This window comes from Panthera tigris, chromosome B4 (assembly GCF_018350195.1).
Source record: "Panthera tigris isolate Pti1 chromosome B4, P.tigris_Pti1_mat1.1, whole genome shotgun sequence".
Taxonomy (NCBI): domain Eukaryota; kingdom Metazoa; phylum Chordata; class Mammalia; order Carnivora; family Felidae; genus Panthera; species Panthera tigris.
In genome coordinates this window covers 34,742,261-34,759,343 of record NC_056666.1, presented here as the reverse complement: position 1 = coordinate 34,759,343, position 17,083 = coordinate 34,742,261, and the positions used below count along the sequence as shown (strand labels likewise).

Genomic DNA, 17,083 nt, shown 5'->3' with positions numbered 1-17,083 from the left:
TCAGGCTGGCTTGCGCACGCTGCATGACATTGGGCCTGAGATCCGACGGGCCATCTCTGGAGATCTGACAGCTGAGGAGGAGCTGGACAAGGCCATGAAGGAGGCTGTGTCTGCTGCCTCCGAAGATGACATCTTCAGGGTAGGTGGATGCCATAGGAGCACTCTCTTATCTTTATAAAGTTCGGTTTGAAGTAAGAAGGTGGGCTGGCTTCACCTTTTCTGCTAAGAAAATCCAGGGAAAAAGCCCTGAGCTCTAAGGCAGATTCCAAGCTCTTCCCACTCAACTATTTCCTATCCCTGCATGTTTTCCAAGCCTGATTCCATCTCAAGGCTGGGCTCCCAGGACATGGCAGCTTACAGAGTGTCACTGGCTCTTGGAGAAAGAGGGGAGGAGCCCCTTTCTTAAGGGAAATGTTTCCTAGGAGAAACTTCTACATTAGAAGTTGCAAATGGTGGCTCTTGGGCCTCATCTAATCTGCAGACCTATTTTGTTTGCCGACATTTAGAAATTCGGCACATTCAAATAAAAATCTAGACCTCTGGCTTCTCTTTAAAAAAAATCAGAAAATCTGGCTTATGTTCCCATGTGGTAGCAGAGGAGTGGAGCCAAGTGGCAATTATCCTCTTGAGATAAAGCATGTGTTCTTCAGGTCACAAAAATCCCCTCCAGCCTTCCTTCCCTCTCCCGTCCTGGATATGAAGGCTGAGCGTCAGTTTTAGAAGTGAAAACCAAACCTGACTCTGCCAAGATAGTGGAACTCTTGGGTCCTGCTCTCTCCATTCATTGTGGCCCATGCCTAAGCCCTGAGGTACTTGGCTAAAACCCTTCCCAAGTGAGGGAGAAACTACTGACCACCATTGCAATGGGGCCATGCTCACAACTGTCCCTTCCAGCTCCCACAGGGGGACCACACAGGGGTCCTGGGCTATGGAGTCACCGGGAGGAGCTTGCCCTCCTTGTGGCTACCCTGTCATCACCATCCTCATCTTCATCACTGTGAAATGTCCATCACTGAATGGCCTCAGGGACTCAGCACCATGATAACACTGCCCCAGCAAGACCCCACAGATCAACTTGCAGATAGCTACTTTCCCACTCACCCAGGGCAAGAAAAAAGTGTTAGGAAAAAACATTGGGTCCTGATTTGAAATCTCTAAGAACCTCCCAGGGGAGAGAAAGCCATGATATAATTAATGGAGTCAATGTGTCATCCTTATTTTCAAAACCATTTCGCCAACATGGTTTCTAGCTCAGTGAGCCATTTGGATCTCCATTTAAAAAATTCTTGTTAGAATCCCCTGGTCTCTTTCCCCACCCCTCAGCCCTCACCGTGCCTCACAGCTGCCAAGCCAAGCACTGACTGCAATTTAGGATTGCCATCCTACACTGGTCCTTGAAACTCCTCATGGGGTTCATTAGAAAGTCCCAGGGGAGCAGCCTCCCTGCCTGACGGGTTCTGCAAGAGGTCCTGTCCCTCACTGTTCCCCCAGTGGTTTCAGAGGGGACTCTCTGGGTCCCTCCCTCTCAAACAACCAGGCCACGCAGGTGAAGAGTTCCCCATCTGCCATGTGCTGCCCGGCGTGGTTGTGCTCTCTGGAAGGCGGACAACCTTCCGTGCCTTCGCTGAGAAGGAGAGGTAGCTGAGGGGGCTTTCTCCTCCACCCACCCCTCCCGTCTTGCCTACAGAGGGCCGGTGGCCTGTTCGGCAACCACGTCAGCTACTACCAAAGCGACGGCCGGAGCGCCTTCCCCCAGACCTTCACCACCCAGCGCCCACTGCACATCAACAAGGCGGGTAACAGCCAAGGCGACACCGAGTCGCCATCCCACGAGAAACTGGTGGACTCCACCTTCACCCCCAGCAGCTACTCGTCCACTGGCTCCAACGCCAACATCAACAATGCCAACAACACTGCCCTGGGCCGCTTCCCCCGTCCCGCTGGCTACCCCAGCGCAGTCAGCACCGTGGAGGGCCATGGGCCCCCCTTGTCTCCTGCTGTCCGGGTACAGGAGGCAGCATGGAAGCTCAGCTCCAAGAGGTAAGCAGGAGGGTGGGGCATCCAGGGCCCATGCACAGGGGCCCACACACTCCAGCCCAGAGTGGATGGGGGGAGAGTTTGGCCCCCAGGCCTACCACTCACCCCTCAAGCTGGGATGGAGGATGCTGCCCCAGAGCCCATCAAGAGATAGGCAAATGCTGCTTCCCAATCTTGCCCTTGATTATATGTGGCAGCCACCCTCGGGAGAAGGCACCATGGCCCCACTGCCCAACAAGTGTCCTGAGATGCACACTTGTGGACAGAGCCTCCTGTGCTTTCTCATGCTAACCGAGCAGAGGAGCTCCAGCCCCTGATCCCTGGGATGTCGGCATTCTGGCTCCACAGTAGACTCTGTTCCCCTGGCCTTTCCCAAGTCTGCCTAAACCTGGCCTTTGGCTCAATTAGGATGGGAACGGAGCTATTATGTCCTTCTCAACCCTCTTGGGAGGGGCATTTTGGTGTCAGGAGGCCCTTCACGGTAGCACTTTCTCATTCTGCCCCAGTGTAGGATCATTCCTGGTAGTTTGACTGATCTCCCACCTCCTGACGCATGCTTTTCTCCCCACCCTCTGCTCCCTGGTGCTCCAGGATACATTGCTATGATGTGCTGGGACGGTAGGTGCCTACTTTCATGCTCTGGGCCTCAGGAAGCACAGCCTGGGCTTAGAGGGTCTCCCCGCTTTTTCTGTCAACAGCTCCGGGTACCCAAGGCCGGCTGGGTGGGAACATGCCTCCACATCTTGCCACTTCACCCTTAGTTGAGCTGCTCTTCCAGAGCAGGACAGCCTCCCCACCACAGCAGGCCGGGAAGATCCCCAGCATGCCATGATCTTGGGCCGATCCCTCCTGCTTGCAAACTTAGAAAATAATCGTGAAGTGTGAGTGTCTTTCTGGACAAGTGTCCTGAAGCTGCTTTCATCTAAGGAGACAGCATACCTGCCCCCTGGTTTTCACTTCTGTTCTTACCACCCATTTTCAAATGGCTCCATGTAAGCCTACGTGGCCTGGGCATTTAACAGTGTTGATGACAGCCAAGTCAAACCTTACTGCCTGGAAGCCTGGCTGGTTAAACCACCCAAAAGCAGTGTTGGGTGAGTCCTGCTCAAGAGATGTATATTGATGCCTTCTATGTGCAGGGCAGTGTACTTCGCACTGGATTTTGTATGCTGATGTGAAAGGGTTAGCTTTGTACAGGGGAATATCAAAGTTTAAGTGGCTGACCCATGACTGTCTTGGTGGCCCCTCCCTTTTCTGTAAACCTTTTCCCCTTCTACAACCTTCAGGGACTCAGTTCTAGTGCCATTTTCTCCCTTGCTCCCCTTATCAAAACCTCTTCTTAAGGAAGGCTCATTGTGTCCATCATTAGCTTCTCAGTGTAAACTAATACCCCCTTCAAAGGGTATTTTCCAAACTGTGTTCCATATTAAATGAAGGGAGAGTGGCTTTTAGAGAGGAGATAGGAGAGACATCAGGGGATTGTCTTCCTCTCCCCACAGATACATCTATCAATGATTATGGTACATGCAAAGCACCTAGCACAATGCCTAGCATGTAGTAAGTGCTCTCTAAACATCGGCTCCCTCCCTTCCCAACACAGTAAACAATACTCAAGGCAGTATGCTTCTGCTTGGTGAGGAGGAACAACTTAACCAAGGTTGTAGCTCTGGGGCCTCATCCTTCATCTTGCAGCTCAAGGCTAAGTGCAGTGGCCCCAGGACTAGCCTTACTTTTGATGGGGACAAGCCAGCATGTCTTGCACACAGTGGCCCCCAAGAAGTGGTGTTGCCTGCCTGCTGCCATTCTCCATCTCCAGCTCATCCCATCATGCCTCACCAAAGCTCCTTTCACATATCTCTCTTCCCACTCCATCAAGAGCCTTCAACATTTCACCTCTCCTTACTGTGGGGTGGGCAGCCATCTGTTAGGGCCTTCTCCAGAGAACCAGGTAGGTACCCAGGAACGGTATCATCCTGAATTGCACACAGCCCACTGGCTCAGCGTCAAATCTAAGGTGCCAATCCATCACTGAGCCCTGAGAAAATAAACTGGGATATTTCCCTGATGCCTCCATGAGTAAAGTGGGCCCCAGCATTCAGGAACTATAGGAAGAAAGATGGAGGGAGGTACTGAGCGAGGCACAGACAGGAAGAGAGAACACCTGGACCAGAGCTAAGAAGACATGACCAAATGAGCAGAAGATCCTGGTCTGGAGGGAAAACAAAATAATCCAAGGTATATCCTGGTGTGGGAGGATCTCAAGCTCAGCAGGGAGTCAAGCTCACTACCCAGGACAACAAACCCCCCTATGTGAGGCTTCTTCTCTGTGCCTTCACTCCAAGGAGCCAATGACAAACCCAAAGCCATGTCAAAATGTGACACCAGGAACTTCCCAGCTCTGCCCAACTAGCACCCAAAGCCCCAGCTGTCTCTAGCAGAAGGAGAGGACAGCCCTTGCACAGGCCCACGCCAACCTGTATAGAACTGTCCAGGACCCTGTTTTAAAAGCTGGTCCTTTCTACCTTTCAAAACACCATCTCATCTGTTACTTCATTTGTTACTCCCAACAAGTTTCTGAGTCAAGCAGGGCATATGTTAGTTCAATTTTATTGATAGGGATACTGAGGCATGTGGTGAGCTAGTGACTTATGCCAGAGGGCAACTGAATTGGGGTCAGAACTTAGATCTCCTTGGATCCTACCCCAGAGATGCTTGTTCCATGTGGAATTCTAACTCTAATCTTACTGCTTCCATGGCTCCGCGGCTTTGTCAGCGACTGCAGGAAGAAGAGGCCACAGCGGTTTTGTGTGAGTGTGTGTGCACGTGTGTGTGTGCGTGTTCCCTGTGTGAGTGCATTGCACATGTGAATGAGTGCATGTGCAATGTGTGCCACCTCACCTGCTGAAGGAATGGTGGGGATTAGCAGTTTCTGACTTTATTTCTCCATCTTGGACACTTCAGGTGCCACTCCCGGGAGAGCCAGATAGCCATGGTGTGTCAGGAGGAGGTCTCTCAGGACGAGACCTATGACGTGAAGATAAGTGAAGACACTGAGTACTGCAGCGAGCCCAGCCTGATCTCCACAGAGATGTGAGCTCTGCCCCCAGGCTAGCCCATGTGCAGGAAAGGGTCTGGGGGTGAAGGGAAGCTCCCTGAAATCCCTCCTCTGGGCATGACTTGGGGAGCAGGAGATCATATATCAGAAGATGCCTAAAGCATCTGTCACCTCATTAGGGAGATGGATGTATGTGTCTCCACCCACCCCACCCCACCCCACCCCCGACACACACACACGCACACTATCCCCCAGTTAGCTTAGCTTTTCTTGTGATGCAATACTTTCAGGAAAACTTTAAAACATTGTTTCATAAACTTTTTTTACTGAAACCAACTGTCATAAACATACTTTGGAGTGAGACTCAGTACACACATACATGTATTGACAAATAAAAGTTCATGAAGCTTCTTATAATAAAGCTACCCAGCAGAGGGCACTGCTGGCAAATAGTGGCCAAGATTTTTGTCAGTGCTGGAATTTTTAATATAATTTATTATCAAATTGGTTTCCATACAACACCCAGTGCTCATCCCAACAAGTGCCCTCCTCCCTTCCCATCATCCACTTTCCCCTATCACTCAGCCCCCATCTACCCTTAGTTTGTTCTCAGTCCTTAAGAGTCTCTTACAGTTTGAATTTTTTAAGAGAAGCGTTTTTTAACTACAAGTCCAGACCCATTCGAGGGTTGTGACATTTACTTAGTTATGATCGATACTTTTTTATATATTAATGTTTTATTGGAAAAGGTACATGAGGGGCACCTGGCTGGCTCAATTGGAAAAGCATGCAACTCTTGATCTCGGGGTCATGAGTTCAAGCCCCACGTTGGGTGTAGAGGTTACTAAAAAATAAAATCTTTAGAAAGAAAAAGAAAGGAAGGAAAGGAAAGGAAGGAAAGAAGAAAGAAAGAAAGAAAGAAAGAAAGAAAGAAAGAAAGAGAAAGGGTACATGAAAACCACCTATGGACATGAGCCCAGGTGAACATAACATGCAAGCCTCATCACACCATCTTTTGTCTTATAAAAGCTTAACTTCTTTGGAGTAATGTCTTGCCCATTCCAGCAACAGTGTCCCAGTTAACTTGTCTCCTTTTTCTCTAGGCTCAAAATAAAATCAAACTCCTCTCAGGTCAGGGCTGAGTTGAGTCTTTGGCGAGTGAAGAGAGCCATCTCTTTTAAGGGGTCTCCAGTGGCTTTGTGAGCTTGGTGATGGGTTTTGAGCTCAGCCAGGATACTGAAATTCTTCCTCATCCAAACAAACTGCACATCCACCCTGGACCATTTGGGGCTCTCTTCTTTGCTGGATGGGTCATAACAGGGATTGTTTTTTTCAACCTATGTATAGTCTGAGTCAGCCTCTTTCACAGGCCTCACAAGTGCTTTGATGCCTGGCTCTTTGAAGTTGCTATGGTAGAAGGCTTCTTCCTCCAGCTTCAGGACTGGAAGGAAGTTCTGGGCCTGGTGGTTGTAACATCATCCCAGCACGCTGTCTGCTAGGACTGTGCTTAGAGCTCTCCAATGCTGAACATCACATCCACACCTTTGTCTAGTCAGCTTTCTGGCCCTGACTTTATCAGCCACTAACTGCTATATTCTCCCCAGAGTTTGTAGAGGCTGAAGCCTTCTGAAGGCTGGAGTTTATCCACTTTAGCTGATGCCCATGCTGGGTTCTTAGTCTTGGTACATTTTCCTGCTGGCCCTTTATTGTCTGTCTGGCCCAGCAGGCTCAGCAGCTCCAGGCAGCCTCTTCTCCAGTCTCAACATGGTCTCCTCCAGGGGGCTGAAGACCAGAGGATCCTGGAATCAATGAAGAAACACGAAAAGCAACTCTGTATCTGCCTTCAAAAACTTCCCCAGGCTCCAGAAAGCCAGACCAAGATCAGCATTTTAAAATAAAGAATAACATAGTACACAATAGCATAGAATAGGTTAGAATAAGACAATAGATAATAGTGTATCCAATGTCACAAAGGTATTATTTAGTGAAATACTTGTTTAATGTGTGTACTGAGTCTCATAAAATGTATTTATGACTGTGGGTTGCATTCAAAAAGTTTAAGATGCATTGTTTTAGTAACTTCCCTAAAAGAAGGACCGGCCCTTTAGCCTTTTGATTTGTAGAGACTGCAAATTTTCACATGGCCACATACCCTAGAAATCAGTAAAAGCATATGCGTCCTTCCATTTTGGCTCTTACTGAGTGTTTGGTGCATCCAGGCACTCTGCTAGAGCATGAATAAACCGGCCTCAGCACTCAAGGATATTTTACAAACTAGTTAAGATCTCAGAAGAGGGAGATAACATGGAGATTTTCTAACTACTTGTTCACAGAGTGGCACAAGCAATGAGGGGGATAGACATTCAGAGAAGGTCTGGGTCAAGGTGACCATAACAGCCTGCTTGCACAAGATCAAACAGAAGCTGGGTCTTCAAGAGTGGGTACAATTTGGATAGAAGAGAATATAATAGGATGAGTTCACCATGTCAAAAATGAGAGGAAAGGCTTGGAGGTTTTCAGTCAGAAATTTTCTTGTACATCTACAAAGGCTCAAGGGCAGTATGCTAGGAGCAGGGAAGGCAGCACAGTCTCTGCCCTCGAAGCATGTGGAGTCACACAGCAGGAACAGAGTCAGTGGCCTTGTCTGTAAAATGAAGGGGTTAGAATGCACCTGTCTTCTTAGACTGCAGGCTGCTCCCACTGGGGACTGTGAAATCAACTTAGTGGATTGCAGCTGACATTGTTTGATGAAATAGAATAGACTAAAGTAGCATAGAAGCCACCAGAGAGCAATGCATGCAATAAAGGTAAGTATGGTTCCAGAAGCCGAGTTCATTTAGGTGTGTCTATGTATATGGGACCACGAGCAGTATATTTCTTATTGTGAGTCTCCATCAAAAAGGCTTAGAAGCCATTGAGTAGATGCCCCCTAAGGCCTCTTACAGCTCTGCTGGTCACTGACTAGATGACTGGGTGTTTGTCATAGGTAACCACTTGTGTGTCCTGATGATGAAGGGTGGGCAGGCCAAGGAGAAATTAGGGGAAGGAGAGAAGTTTTGGCTGAAATTGGGAGTACTCATGATAAATAGCACCCACATATGTAAACAGCAGAGCCTAGGCTGTTCCCAGAAAGAATCTTGTGGGCCAAAAATTGTTTTCCAACTTTCTCACCAACTTTGACTCAAGATCGCCTCCACTGCCTTAAATCAGAAATGCAAGGCTCATGAGCAGACAGACCGTGTATGAGGAGCTGGAAACATCTGTGATGCCAGAGAGCCAGGCCCAGCCTTGGGGGGTGGGGGGGGAATTCCTGCTGCCCCTTCGCCGAACCTTTAGGAGAACAAAAAGTGGGAGTTCCCTTCGCTAAGGGAGAAAGCAAACTGCCTTCAGGGGTGGCAGCTGTCCCTATGGGGTGGAACTTCTCAGCCTCTCGGAATAAGCTCCAGGAGTTCTCTGTTCCAGGCTCTCCTATCAGGATGATGAAAATCGGCAATTAACACCACCGGAGGAGGACAAGAGAGATATCCGGCAATCTCCAAAGAGGGGCTTCCTCCGCTCTGCCTCACTAGGTGAATACTCACACCTCTCACTCCAGATGTGACCAGCCAGGTATCACCCCCCAGATGACTGGTCAGGCATTCTGGTGGCTGAGAAACTGCCATGGCCTGGCTCAGACAACTCCCACACAGTGGCTGCCCAGTGATGAGACAGGATTCTAAGGGCAGGGCTTGTTGGGTGGAACTTGACCATATGCTACCTGATATGGGAGCCAAATGGTAGAGAGAAGGTGATCCAAGGGCCACTAACATGGCTTCTACACCTCCCAGGGTATGAACCTCACAGGCCTGTGTCCCCTTTCCCTGTGCTGATCACAGTTCTATGGCTGGCTTTGCAGGTCGAAGGGCCTCCTTCCACCTGGAATGTCTGAAGCGACAGAAGAATCAAGGGGGAGACATCTCTCAGAAGACAGTCCTGCCCTTGCATCTGGTTCATCATCAGGTAGCCTAAACTTTCAGATATGTCACTGGCCATCACCCCCACAGGCTACAAAACCCCCATGATTATGGCAAATCCCAAGACACCATTCAGTCTTCCCTGTCTTGACCACTCATAGTCCCAACCCCTGGCCCTAACAGCCCCCAATGAGGGCACTTGTCCACGCAAGTGAGAACGTGAACAAGGGGTGTCAGTTCCCAGGGTGGAGATGTAGCAAATACTGAACAGGAGCTCCTCATGTGGTCCCAAAGGATCAGCAGTGCCAGGATTCTGCCTCATCTTTCTTCCTACAATGGTGCAGATGTTCCCTCCACAGACATTGGCTTACACTACAGAGCACTCAGGCAGATGTACTTACATAGCGTTACTTATAGATGTACTTATACAGAGTTGCAAGATACACCAAAACATAGAAATGATCAAAGATTCTGCCAGCAACATGGTCAGGAGGAGACTGATATTCAAGGAAAGCAGGTCCAGAGAGATTTGACAGTTGAGGTACCTCTTGGCATGGCTGACTCCCAACTGAGCCAGTGAAATCCAAGACACCAATGTCCAACATAATCTCAGGATCTTAGAAATAATGCAAACCTCAAAGAACCAAAGGCCAGTCTCTTACTTCTGGGCAAATTAGGGTCTAAATTTCCTAAAGTTTTTACCTCTCAAATTGTATACTCCCTCACCACAGGCCCATGCATTAGATGATTTCTTTTAATACCCAAGGGCACTCAACTGCCAATCAAAACTTATAATGTACAAAAGATGGCCAGTGTGGCTCAGCTAAGTTGATATGATTTCGGCTCAAAGTATCCACTGTTTTGCTTAGCCGATGTGGCATTGCCAGCATACATATGATTTCCACTGGGCTTTCTGGAGTATTGAGCATAGCCTTATACTTCCCTCAGATCTCCAGGGAACCAGGGACCCAGGCTGGGGACCATCAAGAGCTGTGGGCAGGGGAGGCAGGCCGGGGGGACACTGTATGTGCTATTTAAAAAGATTTCTAGAAGTTCATTTCACCCATCTATTCTTATCATGAGGTTAGGAACCTCTGCTTTATTTACACTCCCCCCTTCATGCCTTTCCACTACCCCCCAACCCACCGCCATGTTCCCTTTCCTCTTCCTCTCCGTCTGGGCTTTCCCACTGCACACTCTCCCATGGACACTTCCACTCAGAGAAATTGTTGTGGTGGTGACATGGAGGCCAGAGGATACAATATGTAAATAGTCTAATCACAGCACAGTGTAAGATTTGAACAACAGCTCAGAGACAAGCTGAGCTAAGGATCAGCAGGACATTCTTAATAGCCTAATTGTAAAAATTAAAACAATAAGCACTGATTTTTTTTCTAGCACTTTATGGTGCTTCACAGACCATATTGCACTTGAACCTCACATCAACCCTGCAAGATAGGTAGATAGAGGGCATTCGTGTTCTGGTTTTAGAGCTGATGAGGGCAGCATTCCTGGTAGACTGCTCACGAGAAAACCAAAAGCAAAAGAATTCACCGCTGACTGGTGATAGGGCCAGTGCTGAAAGGCAGACGAGCTTGATTCCACTCCTTTGCAACGTTCTGGATTTGGAGGAGAAGGCGATCACTGCAGACGGACATGATCACAGAATATGTTTTAGGGTGGCGGACACGAGCACTGGGTCGTGATGGGGGGGGTGGGATTCAGAGGGCTGAAAATGATGGATGTGGGCTCCAGGTAGGTGGAGCTCGCCGGGAACAACAGCTGCTAGGAATAGCCAGAGGCCTGACCGCTTCCAGTAACCCGTGTTCCTTGTGTGTCCGCAGGCATTGGCGGTGGCAGGCCTGAGCCCCCTCCTCCAGAGAAGCCATTCCCCCAGCACATCCCCCAGGCCCTGTGCCACCCCACCAGCCACTCCAGGCAGCCGAGGCTGGCCCCCACAGCCTATCCCCACCCTGCGGCTGGAGGGTGCCGAATCCAGCGAGAAACTCAACAGCAGCTTCCCGTCCATCCACTGCAGCTCCTGGTCTGGGGAGCCCACACCCTGTGGTGGAGGTGGCAGCACCATCCGGAGAGCCCGGCCAGTGTCCCTCACTGTACCTGGCCAGGCTGGGGCCCAGGGCAGGCAGTTCCACGGCAGTGCCAGCAGCCTGGTAGAAGCGGTAAGTGACCCGGAGCTGCACAGCAGGCAGACAGGGGGAAGGAAAGGCTGAGGGCAGCAAGGGGGCTTTGCATGAAGAATGGAGAAGGGAGGATCTGGTCCTTTCCCAAGTAGAGTGGATGTCGAGTCTCTTGGCCAGAAAGACCCTGACTCCCAGGGTCTACTGAAGAAGGGCATGGTGTGCAGAAAATGGTGATCACACAAGACGCTATAGGCTTCTGCTTGGGCCGGGCCTGCTGTAGCAGGAGAAAGTACTGAGCAACATAACCCTGCCACAGGCCAGTGAACCCCAAGCAGGGCCCTGGGCACCAATTTACAGCCAGTGGTGAGCTCTGACTGCTCCAGATGCAAATGTGGGCCTGGGCTGGGTTTGTTCAGTATCAGTATCTGTGGTTCTCGAGCCTGGGGCTCATTAGAATAACCCAGGAGCTTCGGAAACCTAGGACACATTAAATGGATATTTTTAAAAGCCCTTTGATGATTCTAATGCACAGCCAGGGGTGAGAATCACTGTTCTAGAACAAGAATGCTTCCAGCTCCTCCATGCTCTGCCCTGGCCAGAGCAGCTAATACACTCCTGGCACCACATTTTGGGGGACTGTGACAAATTGGAACAAGCCCAAAGGGGAACACAGCAAGGGGTTGGCAGGGTCCCTAAATGCCATTTCCTATGAGAACTGTCGGGGGAACTAGGGAAGCAAACCTGGAGGGGGGACAGCCTAGGAGGCCACGATAGGCATCTCAAACCTGTGAGGCCCCTCATGTCCTGGGCAGGGGCTCTTAAGTGCAGGCCTGGAGCGGCAGATCAACCTGCCAGGTGAGCGGATTCAAGGTCACATGAGGAAGACCTTTCCAACAGAGCTTTTCCCAAATGAGGAGGGCTTTCCTATAAAGGGGTGAGCCCGCCATCACTGGACACATGCAGGCAGAGACACCGCCCATCCAGTCGTCAGGCTGTTGTGCAGGAGGTGGAGAGTTAAACCAGATGACCTCTAAGGTCACTTCTAGCTCCAAAACCCTGTTCTTCACTTGACCTTGATTATCCCTCATTCAGTTCACAGATTTCCATTGAGTGCCGACCACGTGCAGGCTCTGTTCTAAGTGCGGGGATATAGCTGAGACACCAGTTTTTGCTCTCATGAGCTCATGCTGTGGTGAGGAGACACAGACAATAAATAAACATGTGTGTGGCATGTCCCACAGGGTGGGAGCTCTGAAGAAAACTTAAGCAGGAGAGGAAATAAAGAGTGATGGGGTGGGGAGCAGGACAAATGGAACTGGGAGGAAGGCATTCCAGGCTTCATTATGAATACCTTCCCCTTGGCTCAGAGCCAGTCACTAAAGCAGCCTTTAGGAAAGAGGGAGCAGCTCTGGGATCACCTGCTGGCCTTTGGAGCGGGAACAGAAGCAGGTGCAGACATGCCGTTCTGCACACCTCCCCACAATCCTCTCCCACAGAGGCAGCCAGCCAGCAATAGGCAAGGGGCACAAGGTAACAAAAGGTTAACAAGTTTCACAAAAGGAGGATGAAGGTTTCTTGGCAAGAATAATATGACAGGCATGTGGGGGTGGCAGGGAGGAGAAAAGACAGGGTGGGCTGGGTTCTACCTTAGACAAAGGCCCAACAGCACCCCTCTGGCCCCCTCTGTAAGCTGAGTTCTCATGTGTTTGACAACAGTTTTTGAGTGCCCCAGCCAAAACATCTCCCCTCCAACCTACGCACCCCTGATTCCTTTGGGCAATGCTCTGTGTCCACTCCTTTCCTGTGAGCACCCCTACACACACACACACACACACACACACACACACACTTCCCAAAGGTACCAATTATACGCCCCTTGCCCTAGCCCTAAAGAGAAGAGTCAAGCTCCAGGAATAATGTTCCTCTTTGGTTCTTCTTCATGGTCCTCCCTTCCCACTTCAGGTCTTGATTTCAGAAGGACTGGGGCAGTTTGCTCAAGATCCCAAGTTTATTGAGGTCACAACCCAGGAGCTGGCTGACGCCTGTGACATGACCATAGAGGAGATGGAGAACGCCGCAGACAACATCCTCAGTGGGGGCGCCCAGCAGAGCCCCAATGGCACCCTACTACCTTTCGTTAACTGCAGGGACCCAGGGCAGGACAGAGCAGAGGGCCAAGAGGGCGAGACCTGCGCGCCCACCCTGACGTGTCGGAAGAGCGAGGAGGAGCTCCAGGACAGCAGAGCCCACGTCGGCAGCCTGTAGTAGCTAGGGCTGGGGAGACGCTGGGTTTTTTATTTGTTTCAATGTTCCTAATGGGTTCGTTTCAGAAGTGCCTCACTGTTCTCGTGACCTGGAGTTAACCGGAACAGCGTCTTCATTCATTTCGTTGGGACAAGACGCAGAGTTGGGTGGTGGTGGAGAGCCAGTTTTTCGGGGGCATGGAAGGCAGCAATCCCAGTTTGTGTTGTGTGCACAGAGGTAGAGTGGTGAGGAGGAGTGGAAGAATCAGGGAGGGAGAGCAAGAGAAGAGACGCCTGCCCTCGCCTCCGGGCATGAAAGAGAACCTCAGCTTCCTGCGGTAGCCCTCACCAAAAGGACCCTATGTCAAACGGGTGTCAACTTTGCTTGTAAAAAAAAAAAAAAAAAAAAAAAAAAAATCATTTTGCACATATTCTGTATGAGCCTCACTGTCTCCATAGAGCCAGGGCCCTGTGGATTTGCAGAAGGAAGCAGGGGTAGGACTTCAGCGAGGACCCAGCCCCATCCCAGAGAGGGAGGAGGAACAGCAGGAGGCTGCAGGAGCTCGGGAACCCGGAGCGGCTGGCGAGGGGTGCGTGGCAGCCTCACCGCCGAGGCCCCGGCCACGCCCACTCGTCTGCGTCAGGCTCACCTTGCCTGCCCTGTGCTCCCAGCTCCAGAATGGCGGCTGGGCCTGCGTTGGCGGGGAGGGGCAGCTGGCGCTGCCTGCCAGGGAAGGGGCAGCCAGTTCTTGACGCGACGAGGTGGTGCTGAGCTTCTGTTGAGCGCTCTTTTGTTTTGTGATTTGACATATTTCTTGATAGCATGTTGCAGTTTTCGTTTTTTTGGTTTTTATTTTCATTTTGTTTTCCCAGGGGGAGGGAAGAAGTGTTTACAAAGCTTTGTAGCCACCCACCTTACTGTTTTCACTTTTGCAAATGTAAATCGGGTTTGGTTTTACTGTATTATTTAAACGATTGTGGTTTTCTTTTTCTACGGTGGGTTCTGTGGAGCCGCTGTAGTCCGAGTTTTACCAGCCATTGTGTATGCGCAATAATTTGTTATAATTTCCGTAGGTAGTAACAACAATTTTTTGGGTTTGGTTTTATAATTTAAAGTAATGCACTTGATGTGGTCTTGCACATATGGGTGATTGAGTTGGGTTCTTTTTAATGCTGGGTGTATCCGTGGGTGCCAGAGAGCGGAAGCACGGATGAGAGAGTCTCTGTGAGTGTGTGTGCTACGTGTGTGTGTGTGTGTGTGTGTGTGTAGTGGGTTGTCTGGGCACATGTCCTACGTGTGTATGTGCACCCATGCAGTGCGCCCATGCGTGAATGAGTGTGTCGCTCCCCCTTTCTGGTCTAACTGTGGGGAGATCTGAATCTGGGGCCATTTGAAAGCAAAAACAAACCACTGTCTCTGCTTCTGAAACGGGAATCAGTAACTCTTTGCATTTTCTGTCCCACAAGATATGCAAAAACAATGCAATAATATTCATTTTAAAAATACAATTGTGAGTTGTGTTGGCATTAAAACTGTATTTAAAAAAAAAACAGAGAAATTTAAGGGAAAAACTCAAGAAGGCGTTTTGCTTCGATATATTCCGTGTAATGTTTTATTGCATTGATAATGTTTCTGTTGAAGAAACTGTTATACTTGAATTCAGGTCAGTTTCAGTATTTTACAAATATTTTTTTAAAACTGAATTGCAATTGTGCCAAGCGAATATAATGAATTGAATTAAGTTTGTTTTTGAATTCACTTCTTGTATATTTTGCTGCATGTAAGTAAATCATTTTGTATTTGAAGTGTGACAAGCTTTACCCTTGAACTCTGAAGTGCTTTTCTATATGTGGTTGGGGGAAAGGGAACGAATATTCTTTTAATTTTTACAATGAGCAAAGGTATCACCAGTGTAAATCATTACCCCGCGATCCACAAACAGGTTTGGACATTACTGTTTTGCATATCTTGTGTTCGCTTCCATTTCCCTCAATTTTTCCAAAACTATATAAGTATATTCGTACTACATCTTGCTTTGAGAGACCAGGACATGTCTTATTCCTGTCTTCGTTCTATCCACTCTGCTCCAGTTCTCTGATTTGGACTTTCTCTAGGGACACTCCTTCACCATGAGGGGACATCACCAGGCTGGCGTCAACGTCCCCCATGGGAAAAGTGGCTGGCTTTTCTGTTCACTTTCACCGCACAAACTTTCCTCAGTGGTTTCCTCAGGAAAGTGTACACTGATTTGAGAGGATGGAACTAGAGTCGAGCTGGTTGGAGGGAAGGGAGTCCTCCCCCTGGCAACTGCTCTACCCAAACTCAGACGGCAGGGGCCAGAGAACAGCAACCAGGTAAAAATCTTTGTCCATCCAAACGTCAGCTCTGTCTTATTCACTTCATCTCTTCCTCTCTGGAGCAGGATTTCTTCCAGACCCACCCTCGTGTGTGTGGCAGCCATGGAAGGGACCAGGACTGGGGAGGACGTGTCAGGAGTTCACAGTGATAGTGGAACCAGAGACTTTGTGGGAGCATCTCTTATGCCCGTTTGTGTCTACCTAGAACATCATCCTATTGGTGCTGTTTTCTTCAAATAGAGTTCAACAATGATGGTTGAAAAGGAAGTGATTTGGGGAAAACAGGACCCAACCATTCATCCAGGATTTACTCATTGAATGTCTTCTGGTCCCAGTGTGCTCTCAGCCCTTATATGAGCAGCCTAGAAATTAAAGTTGGAGAAAGTCCATTACCCCAATGAAGATGAATTTCACTTTCAAGGACTGATTCATGAAAAAGTGGAGAAATGTGCCAGATACTCCCAGGTTAACTTACTGTCTAGAAGCAGGAGGGTTTCTTCCTGTTTCTCCAAGCCCAACCCATCCAAACATTTTTGGTTTGTTTTCAGTGCTGTGAAGTCCTTCTAGAAATTAGTTAGGTGTCATCCTTTGTCTAGTTTCCCAAGATGTCTGCCACTGTGCTGCTAAGATTTTAATTATGATGGAGAGGGGAGCCCTTTTGGATTAATACCTGGTTCTTGCTGTACATTTGGTCCCTGGATAGAAATTTGGAATCTTAATTGACTACATGCACACAAACACACACACAACATACACACTCAGCCTTCCTGCTGCTTTTTTCCTTTTAGACTTCTTCTGCATCACCAAATCTCATTAGTCAGCTGCAGAGGCTGCAGGCCGGGCTCATGCCAGCTATCCCCAGGGCCGTGCCTAAGTATGCCCCTTGCCCTTCACCACTCATGCCTACAAGGTCCCTTCTTCTTTATAGTCATCTCTGTCAGAAGACCAGCTAGCCTTGCACCCTATAGGGACAATGTCAGCAGTGACAAGGGCATCTGGCCCTATGCCTCTATGAACGAAAGGAGTTTCATATGGGAGTTCCCTGTCTAGAGCCATGAGTCTTTCTGGCATGACCTCATGGTCAATTGGTAAAGGGCTGACATAAGATACTTGTCATGACAGACTGGTTAAATCAGTCATGAAATCCTGAACCTCATCCATTAGATGTTTACCCTCCACCTAGAGCAGAACTTACCCCATGACCTTGTAAAACATAACTGTCAAATCTGAGAACCCTTAAGTGGCAGGAGAAAGCTGCTAATGGCTGAGGACCAACAGGACTTGAAGAAGTGCAAT

At 49.2% G+C, this 17,083-nt stretch overlaps 1 protein-coding gene and 1 pseudogene across 1 annotated transcript in view; one reads left to right on the top strand and one right to left on the bottom strand.

The window, feature by feature from the left end:
• Positions 1–13,539, top strand: part of CACNA1C (calcium voltage-gated channel subunit alpha1 C) — a 257,802-nt gene extending 244,263 nt beyond the window's left edge. Inside the window, exons 39-45 of the mRNA XM_042991494.1 lie at positions 5–139; positions 1,688–2,040; positions 4,999–5,127; positions 8,555–8,661; positions 8,988–9,091; positions 10,890–11,225; positions 13,149–13,539. Of these exons, the coding sequence (XP_042847428.1) occupies positions 5–139; positions 1,688–2,040; positions 4,999–5,127; positions 8,555–8,661; positions 8,988–9,091; positions 10,890–11,225; positions 13,149–13,451 (1,467 nt within the window). The 3' untranslated portion in view covers positions 13,452–13,539. The remainder of the gene's footprint in view (positions 1–4; positions 140–1,687; positions 2,041–4,998; positions 5,128–8,554; positions 8,662–8,987; positions 9,092–10,889; positions 11,226–13,148) is intronic.
• LOC102956035 lies at positions 6,172–6,901 on the bottom strand (annotated as a pseudogene).
• Positions 13,540–17,083: the final 3,544 nt, after the last annotated feature.